Consider the following 11,920-nt stretch of genomic DNA (forward strand, 5'->3'; position numbering starts at 1 on the left):
ACCCTGAGCCCAGCACCAGCCCCTGAGCTTGAGAACCAGCAGTGAACATCAGAACCACTTCCCAAGCTCAAGTACCAAGCCCAAAGCTCAGCACCAGTCCTCAAGCTCACACTCAAATCTAACATGCAGATACAGCTCCTGGGCCTGATCAGAGCCAGCAACTAAGCTCAGAACCACTTCTCAAGCTCAACAACCAGCCCGCAAACTCAGCACCAGCCCCTGAGCTTGAGAACCAGCAATTAAGGTCAGAAACCCTTCCTAAACTCAACAACCAGTCTCTGAGCTCAGTGGCAGCCCCAGAGATTAAGAACCAGCCCCTGAGCCCAGAGCCAGCCCCCAAGCCCAAGAAGCAGCCCTGAGCTCAGGGAACAAGCTCCTGAGCTCAGACCCAGACCCTGAGCCCAGAACTACTTCCCGAGTTCAGATCCGGCCCCTGAGCTCTAGAACCAACCCCCAAGGCCAGAACCACTTCCCAAGCTCAAGAACCAACCCCCAAGCCCAGAGCCTCACCCCTGAACCCAAAACCAGCAAGTAAGGTCAGAACCAATTTCCTTAGCTCAAGAGCCACTTCCCAAGCCCAGAACCAGCCCCCAAGCCCAGCACCAGCCTGCAACCTCAAGAGCCAGCAACTAAGGTCAGAACCACTTCCCAGCTCAAGAGCCAGCCCCCAAGCTCAAGAGCCAGCCACTAAGGTCAGAACAACTTCTCAAGATCAAGAACCAGCCCACCAGCCCCCAAGCTCACACTCAAATCTAATGTGCAGACTCAGCTCCTGGGCTCAGAGCCAGCAACTAAGCTCAGATCCACTTCCCAAGCTTGACAGCCAGCCCCTGAGCTCAGTGCCAGCCCCCAAGCTTGAGAACCAGCACCTAAGGTCAGAACTACTTCCCAAGCTCAGAACTAGCCCCTCAGTTCTAGAGCCAGCAACTAAGGTCAGAACCACTTCCCAAGCTCAAAAAAACAGTCCCCAAGCTCAGTGCCAGCCCCTGAACTCAAGAACAAGCTCCTGAGCTCAGACTCAGACACTGAGCCCAGAACCACTTCCTGAGCTCAGAGCCAACCTTGAGCTCTAGAACCAGCAACTAAGGTCAGAACCATGTCCCAAGCTCAAGAACCAAGCCCCAAGCCCAGAACCACTTCCCAAGCTCAACAGCCTGCGCCCAACCTCAGACCCAGTCCCCAAGCCCAGAACCAGCAGCTAGGTCAGAATCTCTTCCCAAGCTCAGAGCCAGCCCCTGAGCTCAAAAGCCAGGCCCTGAGGCCCAGAGCCAGACCCTAAGCTCTAGAACCAGCAGCTAAGGTCAGAATCACTTCCCAAGCTCAGGAACCAGCCCCTGAGCTCAAGAACCAGCAGCTAAGGTCAGAACCACTTCCCAAGCTCAGGAACCAGCCCCTGAGATCAGAGCCAGCCCCCAAACTCAAGAATCAGCTCCTGAGCCCAGAGCCTCACCCCTGAGATCAGAGCCAGCCACTAAGGTCAGAACCACTTCCTAAGCTCAAGAACCAGTACCCAAGATCAGACACATACCCCAAGCCCAGAACCACTTCCAGAGCCCAGCACCAGTACCCCTAGCTCAAGAACCACCAACTAAGGTCAGAAGCCCCCAAGCTCACACTCAAATCAAAAGTGCAGACTCAGCTCCCAGGCTCAGAGCCAGCAACGAAGGTCAGAACCACTTCCCAAGCTCAAGAACCAGCTCCCATGCTCAGAAGCAGCTCCCAAGCTCAAGAATAAGCTGCCAAGCTCAGACCCAGCTCCCGAGCCTGGGAGCCTGCCACTAAGGTCAGAACCACTTCCCAAGCCCACACCCAGCCCCCGAGCCCGAGAGCCTGCCACTAAGGCCAGAACCACTTCCCAAGGTCACAGCCAGCCCCTGAGCGCAAACACCAGCCCCCAGCTCAGTGCCAGCAACTAAGGTCAGAATTACATCCCAAGCCCAGAGCCAGCCCCCGAGCCCAGAGCTCAAGAACAACATCCCGAGCCCATCCCCAGGCCCTGAGCTTGAGAACCAGCAACTAAGGTCAGAAGTCATTCCCAAGGTCAGAGCCTGCCCCCAAGCTTAAAACGCAGCAGCCAAGCCCAGAACCACTTCCCTAGCCCAGAGCCAGCCCCCAAGCCCAAGAACCAGCAATTAAGACCAGAACCACTTCTCGAGCTTAACAACCAGACCCCGAGCTCACACTCAAATAAAAAGTGCAGACTCAGCTCCCAAGCTCAGAATCAGCTCCCAAGCTCAGGAATCATCAGCCAACATCACACCCAGACCCCAAACCCAGACCCACACCCAAGTTCAAGACCCAGCTCCCAAGCTCAACTTCCTGCCCCTCTTGGGGGCACCACAGCTGCACACAGCACTCCAGCTGGCAGCACACAATGCTGCCAGCACAAAAACCATTGCAGCAAAAGCCTCAACCTGTGCTCAGCTGCCAAAACCAAAGGGACCTCAACTTGGCCACAAGAGAAAGGACCACACTGAGCCAAGACACTGATCCAACACCCAAGGCTGCACAAAACAACCACCAACAGCTTCCAGCAACAGCAGACCTGCAGCTGGGCTGCAAAGCTCTGCAGAAGAAAACCACTCCAGAAGGGCTCCAGGGCCCCAGGGATTGCAAAGCCCAGGCTCTCACTCTCCTCCTGCACAAGGAAAGCTTCACTTGCCCACAAGAAGCCAAACACTTCCCCACACCAAGCCATCCACACCACTTGACTTTCAACCTCCTTCAAGCCCTTGCCTGCCAGCAGCACTTCCTCAGCCCACAGCTTCAGCAACACCACAACGCCTTCAAGGCTCTCCTGCACTCCACACCTCTCAGCCACACCCACACCCCTTGGCCACCCACAACCCAACAAGCTTCCTGCTCACCACTTCTCTTCCCAAGCCTCACCTCCCTTTGGCCCTCTCAGCACACCACCAACTGACCCCAGAAGGCTCCAGCTGGCAGCACTGCTTGCAAGAATCCCAGGCACTTCCAAGGGCAGACTAGGAGCCCAGAGGCAAAACCCAAACCTTTCCCCTCTCCACAGGACTCTCTCCCATTTCCCATTCTTCCCAGCACCTCCAGCACCTAAGATGCATTTGCTCTGGGGCAGCTTCCTCACACAGCCACACAATTGCCTGGCCTGCAAAAGACCTCTCTCAGCACTGAGGCCAACTGCCAGCCCCAACACCACCAGGGACACCAAACCATGGCCCCATGGCCACACCTGGCTGCAACACCTCCAGCCATGGCCACTCCACTGCCTCCCTGGGCAGCCTCTGCCAGGCCCTGACCACTCTGCCACCAAACTCATTCCTCCTCCTCTCCAACCTAAGCCTCCCCTCCCACAATTTCAGGCCAATTCCTCTCCACCTACCACCTGAGACTAAGCACAAGAACCCAACCCCCACCTCACTGCAGCCTCCTTGAGGGAGCTCCAGAGGCCAAGAGGTCTCCCCTCAGCCTCCTCTTCTCCCCACTGAACACCCACAGCTCCCTCACCTGCTCCTCTCAGCCCTGCTCTCCAGACCCTTCCACACCTTTCTTGCCCTTCTCTGCACCTGCTCCAGACCCTCAAAGTCCTTCCTGGAGTCAGGGGCCCAAAACTGACCCCAGCATTCCAGGGGTGGCCTCCCCAGGGCCCAGGACAGGAGGACAATCCCTGCCCTGGCCCTGCTGGACACAGCACTGCTGAGACTTGCAGAGCACTGCAATTGCTTTGCTCACTTGCAGCAATCATTTCCTTCCCTTCCCAGCTCATTGCACAGCAAACAGCAGCAAGGGAATTGCTTTGGCTTCTGCTGAAGCTCCTCCAAGGAAGCTGCAGGACTTCTCACCACCAAAACCATCAACAACAGGCTGCCCCCAGCCCAAGCCAAACCTTTCAGTCCAAGTCAATGCAGTTCCTCAGCCACAAGCAGACACTCAACAGCTCAGCCTCATTTGGTTGCCTGCCAGCAAGCATCTCCCCAGGGGCAGAGCAGCTGCAGCACAGCAGTCTGCTTCTGACCATGCTTCCTGCCAGCACAGCTGACAAAAGCTCTGCACAGCTCTCAGCCTGCAGCCACACAGCAAAAGCTCCTCCTGCCCTGAGCCTTTCTGTGCTCAGGAGGCCTGCAGAGAAACTGAGAATCACTCTGCAACCCCCCAGGGAATCTTTGTGCCTCAAGAGATTGCAGAGCACAGAGGCCTTGGATGCCACCACCCCCAGCACAGCCAAACCGCCCCACAGCTGACACCAGCCCCAGGCGCTCCCAAGCTCAGGCTCAGCACAGCACCCACGCCTGACACCCCCACGGCACCCAGCACACAGCCTGCCCACAGCTCCCCCCCGCGCCTGGCCCTCAGCCCAGCCGCTGCCCTTCAGCACAGCAGCCGCCCGGCACCTGCCAGCACAAAGCCTCCAAACCCCCAGGGCTCCCCCACACACCCCCACAGCAGCCTCTGCTGCAAGCCACACCCCACGCTCACCACCACCTCTCCTGCACACAGCAGCCCCCACAGCGCCGCTGCCACCTCAGCTCTGCTGCCAGCCCAGCCCCCAGCACAGGGACACAGGGACACAGGGCCAGGGACAGCCCCTGCAGCCCACCAATGGCTCCGCCTGCAACACAGCAGCAGCCAAAGGGGGCCTGCAGCTGCCCCCACCAGGGGGAGGCAGCACCACAAGGAACCCCACAGACCCCCACCCCAACCCCACCCGCGGCCCCGCAACCGCATAGACCCTTCCCAGAACAGCACAGACGACGCTCACCGACCCTGCACACCTCTGCCCTACCCCACAGCCCCCTCCGACCACCCCCAACACCGCAAACCCCCACAGCCGCACAGAGCTCCCCACAATCACAGCGACCCCCCCCCAAACCGCACGGACCCCAAGCGCCAAGCTTGCAGAGCTCCCCCGGACCTCACAGACCCACCCCCACCCCGTAGCCACGGATCTTCCCCGGATCCCACGGACCCCCCCCACACACATATCCCCAGAAGCCTCCAACCAAACCACACCGACTCCCCCTAGATACCCGCAGAGGCTCTCCCCCGCCCCAGCCCCACCAACCCCTGCCCCATAAACCCTGCCCCAACCCAAGAGACCCTCCCGACCCCTCGCAGTCCCCCAGAGAGCATTCCCTGATCCCTACCTCACGACCCCCAACTCAGCCCCAGAGACTCCCTCACCCCACCTAGACCCCGGGACAAGAGCGAAGCAGAGCAGCAGAAGGAGAAGGAGGAAGAGCTCAGCGCACAGGGAGCCGCCGGCCCCGGCAGGCTGCTGGCGAGCAGAGAGCGCTGCGAGGGAGACCCCGGCCCGGCCCCTCCGGCTGCTGCGGCCACGTGGGACGGGGAGCGGAAGCAGGGAGCAGTCTGGAACGGAAGCCCCGCCCACGAGCGGGCAGCCTTAGCCAATGAGAGGCGGCGGGAGCGCGGCAGCTCCTCCCCCTGGGCGCTGCCGAGGCCCAGCCAGGAGCTGCCCCTGCCGGCCGCGGCCGCCATTGGTGCTGCCCCGTGGGGAGCGGCAGCGGGGCCGGAGCGCGGGAGAAGTGCCGGAGGTGCTGGCGGGCGAGCGGCAGCTGCCGGCTGGTGAGCTGCGGCGGGGCGGGAGGGGCTGAGGGGGCCGGGGAGCGCTGAGGGCGGCGGCAGCGCAGCGGGGAAGGCTCTGGCTGCGTGGGGCTGCCGGGGGCGTGTGTGGAGTTGGGGGTCGGGAGGGGCGCGGGGGGCAGGGGGCTCCGTGGGGCTGGGGCAGGCTCGGGGAGGGTGAGGAATTGTTCTGTTTGGCTTGGGCCAGGGGCAGGGGGGTGCCGGCGGGGCTGGGGGCCGCGGGGTTGGCTCCTGAAGCTCTTGGCTGTTTGCAGTCTGTGCTGTGCAGGATGTGCATTGGGACAGCAATGGGGGGGGGCGGTGAGGTGTCAGAGAGCGGCCGGGAGGGACGGGGTCCAGAGTGCAACTCTCATCCCAGCCCTGCTGCCCGCACTCAGCACCAGGCGGGGCTGGCACTGGCACTGGGGGTGGGAGTGTGCTGGGGCGATGCAAAGGGCTCCGTGGGGATATCGATGGCTGTGGATCAGCTTCACCTCTCTCTGAGCTGTACAACTCCCCCCAGAGCCGAGAGAGCCAACAGCAGTGCCCAAGGGAGCGGCAGCGGTGCCGGAGCGCTGCGGGCGGCGGCAGCGGAGCGGGGAAGGCTCTGGGCGGGCCCCGGGGCATGCTGAGAGCCGGGGAGCGTTGAGCTGCTGGGCCCCGGCGCTGCGCGGGGCGTGCGGAGCTCAGCCTTGAGGTTTTCCTTCCTGCCTTTGTCTTGGAGTCCCCAGGTTCCCACTGCCTGCTGCGGAACATCTTGGGGCTGCCTCCAGCCCTCGCAGCAGCCTCTCTCGGGTTGCACTCAGATTGGTTTGGTCTCAGGTTGGCTTTGAGCTTTTTCCCTTAGGCTGTGAGCTGAAGGCAGCTCAGGAAGAAAGTTCTGACTGCAGGCTGGAGAGAGAGGACTTGGGGCCGCAGGAGGAAGTTTGAGGAGGGGTTTGGAGGAGCCCAGAGCGCTTGTGCAGGGCAGAGACACAAATAGGTCCCTGAGCCATAGCCGCCCCCAGCGCTCCCCGGCCCCGCAGCCCCTCCCGCCCCGCCACACCTCACGACCCCGCAGCTCTATCGTGACAGCGCTGTCCGCACGCACAGCCCAGGCACCGCTCCAGCGCTCCGCAGCCTCTTGCCAGGAGGCAGCCACAGTGGTGCCCGCGGCCGGCTGAGACTTGGAGGCGTGGTTGGGCTGTTCCGGCGGCTCTGATTGGCTGTGGCTGCCCGGCCGTGGGTGCAGCAATGGCGGCCGCGGCCGGCAGGGGCAGCTCCTGGCTGGGCCTCGGCAGCGCCCAGGGGGAGGAGCTGCCGCGCTCCCGCCGCCTCTCATTGGCTAAGGCTGCCCGGCCGTGGGCGGGGCTTCCTCTCCGGCGTGCTCCCTGCTTCCGCTCCCCGTCCCACGTGGCCGCAGCAGCCGGAGGGGCCGGGCCGGGGTCTCCCTCGCAGCGCTCTCTGCTCGCCAGCAGCCTGCCGGGGCCGGCGGCTCCCTGTGCGCTGAGCTCTTCCTCCTTCTCCTTTTCTGCGTCGCTCTTGTCCCGGGGTCCAGGTGGGGTGAGTGAGTCTCCGGGGCTGAGTTGGGGGTCGTGGGGTGGGGATCAGGGAATGCTCTCTGGGGGGCTGGGAGGGGTCGGGAGGGTCACTTGATTTGGGGAGGGGCTTGTGGGGCAGGGGTCGGTGGGACTGCGGGGGGGAAGCCTCTGCAGGGATCTAGGGGGAATTGGTGGGGGTTGGGGGGAGGGTGCGGGGGAGGAAGGCTGTGAGGTCCGGGGGAGCTCTGCAAGCTTGGCGTTTGGGGTCCGTGCGGTTTGGGGGGTGTCGCTGTGATTGTGGGGACCTCTGTGCGGCTGTGGGGGTCTGTGGTTTTCGGGTTGGTCGGGGGGGCTGCTGTGTGCAGGAGAGGTGGTGGTGAGCGTGGGGTGTGGCTTGCAGCAGAGGCTGCTGTGGGGGTGTGTGGGGGAGCCCTGGGGGTTTGGAGGCTTTGTGCTGGCAGGTGCCGGGCGGCTGCTGTGCTGAAGGGCAGCGGCTGGGCTGAGGGCCAGGCGCGGGGGGGAGCTGTGGGCAGGCTGTGTGCTGGGTGCCGTGGGGGTGTCAGGCGTGGGTGCTGTGCTGAGCCTGAGCTTGGGAGCGCCTGGGGCTGGTGTCAGCTGTGGGGCGGTTTGGCTGTGCTGGGGGTGGTGGCATCCAAGGCCTCTGTGCCCCCCAGCCCCTTCCTGTGGGGCTCTGCTGTGCCCTTGTGCCAGGGGTGCCTCTGCCTGCCCTCGGGCACAGGGCTGTGTCCATCTCTCTGCAGGCCTCTCTGTGTCCCCCAGCTGGGCTCTGCCTTTTGTCCCTGCCCTCAGGAGGCTAAGCCTCTGTGCCCAGTGTGCCCAGCTTGCCCCTTTGGCTACTTGCAGCTGGCAGCGGTGCCCTGCCCCCAGCCAAGCCCGGTGGGTGCCCAGCAGCACCTTGGCAGCCTGGATGGGAGCCTGGGGTGGTGCTGAGCTCTCTGCTGGTCATTGTCTGCCCTCTCTTTGCCTTCTCCCCTCTCTCCTCAGCTGCTCTCATCCCTGCACAAGCTGCAGGACACCTCCTTGAGCACTGCCTTTGTGGGGGGGGGTCCAAGGAAGAGTCCAGGGGGGTCCAGCAGTGGCTTGGTGCTGGACTCAGCTTGGCTTGGCCATAGAGCACCTCAGAGCCTGGCCTGGCCTGGTCTGTGAGCCCAGGGCTTGGGGCTGGGGTGGCCTCCTGGGCAGGAGCCCCCATTTAGGGAGAAAGGCTACTGGTGAGAGGAGGCCAGGAGGTGGGGGGGTACCCCCAGGGCAATGGGGTCCCTAACTTGGGTGGTACTGGAGGAGTGCCCAGCTGGAGTAGGTTGGGAAGAATAGGAGGGTCCCCAAATATTGCTGCCCCCCAAGTCTTCTTGCCCCCAGGTCAGGCAGGGTCCCAAATGGTACTGCCAAGGGCCCTGCCCCCTAGAATCCCTCTACAGCGCCCCTCCCTCCCCCCAGTGCTGGGTCCCTTGGGGGTGGGGGAGTCCTTTCCTGCTGCCTGAGTGTTGCCCTCCCCAACCCCCAGCCCAGGGCAAAACCCATCCCCAGAGGTTCCTGGTCCCAGGATCTGCCTCAGCCTCAGGGCTCTGTGCACTCCAGCTGAGTTTCTGAGCAGTTCTGAAGGGATTTGGTGACTTCTGAAGATGTTTTGGAGGAGTTCTGAAGATGTTTGGATGATTTTTCAACCAGATTTGAAGAGTTTTGAGAAGACAAAACCTCCTTCAAAGCTCCCCAAGGATCTTAGCAGTGAGATTTCAAAGGCTCTCTGGGTGCTATTAGGAACTTCTGGGAGGTTGGAGAGGGCAGCAGAGAGGTGTGCAGGCCAGAGGTGAGCACAGAGTGGGTGTGGTGGGGGCAGGGCCAGGGAGGAGAGCTGGGTCCAGGGCAAGATCTGCTGTCAAATGCAGCTGCAGGCAGCAGAGGCCTGGGCAGGCAGTGGGAGGAAGCTTTAGGCAAGGCCTGGGAGAGGCTGTGTGGAGGCAGCTGTGTTGTGGTGCTGGCCTGCAGCTGTGTGCTGGGGACTGTGTGCTGGGCAAGGAGCTGAGTCTGCACTTGTTGAGGCCTCCCATCTTGTTCAGCCCTGGCTGTGTGCTGTGGCTGCGCTGCTGGGCTTGGGAGCTGCCCCCAGCAAGGCTGAGCTGTGCTGCCTGGTCCTGGGCAGTGCTGAGCCATCCCTTGCAGGTCAGTGCTCTCCTCTGAGCCCTTTGCTTCTCTCTTGCAGAGGCTGAGTCCCTCTCCATCATCCCTGCCCCTGTGTGCTGTGGAAGAGCAGAGTTTGCAGGTCTGTTCCTTGGAGCAGCCCAACAGGTATGAAAGCCAGAGTGGGTTAACAGCAGGATCCTAGGCCCCCAGGGCAGCTCCCAACCTCTACCACCTCCTCCTGTCCAGCATATTTCACCTCTTCAGGAGCTCTGAGGCACATCAGGTGTTGTGGGAATTGAGGAATGCTCCAGGCTGCTGGGGGTGAGTTGTGAGCAGGAGGTGATGTTTGGGGGGTGGGATTTGGAGGGTGGTGGGAGAAGGTTGGAGGTGGTTTGGTCTTCCTTGGTCAGTGCTGCTGCCTCCATTGTCTGAGCCAGGGGAGATCAAAGGACAGGGCTGGGCCAGGAACCACCCTGCCAATGTCACCAGGCTTGAGCAGAGTGGGACAAGACCACTTGTAAGCCTCAGGGTACCTCAGGGCACTGATCACAGGAACCTGGGTTCTCAGCACAGGTATTAGAGGTCTGTGCCCACACTGTGGCAGAAACTGAAGGTTTGAGGTCCCCTCTGTATTCTCTCCTCCAGCTGGGTGTTGGGAGTCAGGGAGTGTCATGACCCAGGCAGGATCTGAGGGTTTGAGATCCTGGGCTCAGGTGCTTCCATCTTCCCTATTGCACAGCTGTGACCCCTCCCTCCCACAGTATGGCCTCGCAGAAGGACCCAGACAAGAGATGGGAGGAGAAGCAGCACCTAGGGATCAAGTTGGAGAAGCCAATGTGCAGTCCCAAGGTAGAGGAGGATGAGGAGGAAAAAGAGGAGAAGATGGAGGATGATGCTGAGAATGACAACTGTGAAGAGGAGGAAAATGATGATGATGAAGGTGAGCAGGATGAGGGGGAGGAATGTATGGAGGAGGATGAAGCCAGAGCAGGTCCCTCAGTGTCACCCAAAGAGGTGAATCAGTGTCTTGAGTGTGGGCAGAGCTTCCCAGGTGTCTCAGAGCTAGTGAAGCACCACTGCCCGCAGCCTACCTCCCGGCCTGTCGTTTGTGGTGACTGTGGCAAGAGGTTCCGCTGGAACTCTGGGCTCATCCAGCACCGCCGCACCCACACTGGAGAGAAACCGTTCACCTGTGCCGACTGCGGACAGAGGTTCACCTATCGCTCTAATCTCAACAAGCACCGCCGCACCCACACTGGAGAGAGGCCCTTCTCTTGTGACAGCTGTGGCAAGCGGTTCAGGCAGATCTCTACTCTTAGGCAACACCACCTCGTCCACACCAGTGAGAAGGCCTTCAGCTGCAGGGACTGTGGCAAGAGCTTCAAACACAGCTCCACTCTCACCATCCATTGCCGCATCCATACTGGAGAGCATCTGTTCCCCTGTGCTGAGTGCAGCAAGACCTTCACCACGAGTACTGAATTCATCCAGCACCAAGTCATCCATAGTGGTGAGAAGCCGTACAGCTGTACTGACTGCGGCAAGAGCTTCACCTGGAAGGGAAACCTAACAAAGCATCGTCGTGTGCACACTGGCGAGAAATCTTTCAGCTGTGCTGAGTGCGGCCAGGCCTTCAGCCGAAAAGGCTCTCTCATTGACCACCACTGCACCCACACCGGTGAGAAACTTTTCACCTGTGCTGACTGCGGGAGGAGCTTCACCTACAGGCGCTATCTCATTGATCACCGCCGCACCCACACTGGAGAGAAGCCGTTCACCTGTGCTGAATGTGGGAAGAGCTTCAGCCAGAGGCCAAATCTCAGTCGTCACCGCCGCACCCACACCAGTGAGAAGGATTTCCCGTGTGCTGATTGCGGTAAGCGCTTCACCCAGAAGGCCTATCTCAACAAGCACCGCTACATCCACACCAGAGAGCAGCCTGAACTGGAGGGGAGGCATAAATCCACCTAGAATCTGTTGGGTAATCGTGACCCCTCTGAGAGGGCCTCTCCAGCATCAAAATCTTCTCTTTTTCCTTTGCAATTCTCAGGGACTGGGGGTACCAGAAGCAACAAACACCTCCTGCCCTTCGGAACACCAATTATTGCTAATGAGAACAATTACAGTGCTGAGTCGGCACAGCTGGAGCTCCCAGTTGAGATCAGCAGGGCTTTGCCAGGGTCTGTCTGGTTCTTCCCTTATGCTTTGTGTCTCCCTGGGGTAAGAAATCCTCTGTCCATTGACCAATTGTCTCAATAAAACCCAAAAGTTACCCAAATCCTGGCTGTTTGCTTTTATTTCAGTTATCTCTGCCTCAATGCCTGAATTTTGGGGGCATTTGCTCCCAAGGGATGGGGTGGAGCTGTGTTCCCTGTCGAAGGAAGGCAAAATGAGGTTCTCAGAGGAGTCTTGAGGGGCATCTCAGAGGCATTCTTCAGGGGCTTTCAGGTGATCTTAGGTGTTTGGGATTTGGATGGTCCTAGGACTGACTTTTGGGATCTTTGGAGGGTGTAGGGGGAAGCTGATGGAGATCTTTGGAAGAACTCATAAAGCTTCTGTTGGCTTTCCACTCTGGGGCTGGAACAGGTTGAAGAGCTGAGAAGAGGTTAAGCTGCCTGTTCCCCCCCAAAACAAAAGGAACGGGAAAATAACACACATGAACCAAAATTCCCTCTGGGCTGAGATAAGGACTTGAGACAACA

The 11,920-nt window shown here is 60.7% G+C and overlaps 1 protein-coding gene across 1 annotated transcript in view; it reads left to right on the plus strand.

Moving 5' to 3' along the window:
* Positions 1–11,189, plus strand: part of LOC137456910 (zinc finger protein 585A-like) — a 269,157-nt gene extending 257,968 nt beyond the window's left edge. Inside the window, exon 8 of the mRNA XM_068168599.1 lies at positions 10,374–11,189. Coding sequence (XP_068024700.1) covers positions 10,374–11,189 — 816 coding nt within the window. The remainder of the gene's footprint in view (positions 1–10,373) is intronic.
* The last annotated feature ends 731 nt before the right edge of the window (positions 11,190–11,920 follow it).

The sequence above is a fragment of the Melanerpes formicivorus genome, unplaced genomic scaffold (genome assembly GCF_026170545.1).
Source record: "Melanerpes formicivorus ecotype bairdi unplaced genomic scaffold, bMelFor1.0.p_v2 SCAF_142, whole genome shotgun sequence".
Classification (NCBI taxonomy): Eukaryota; Metazoa; Chordata; class Aves; order Piciformes; family Picidae; genus Melanerpes; species Melanerpes formicivorus.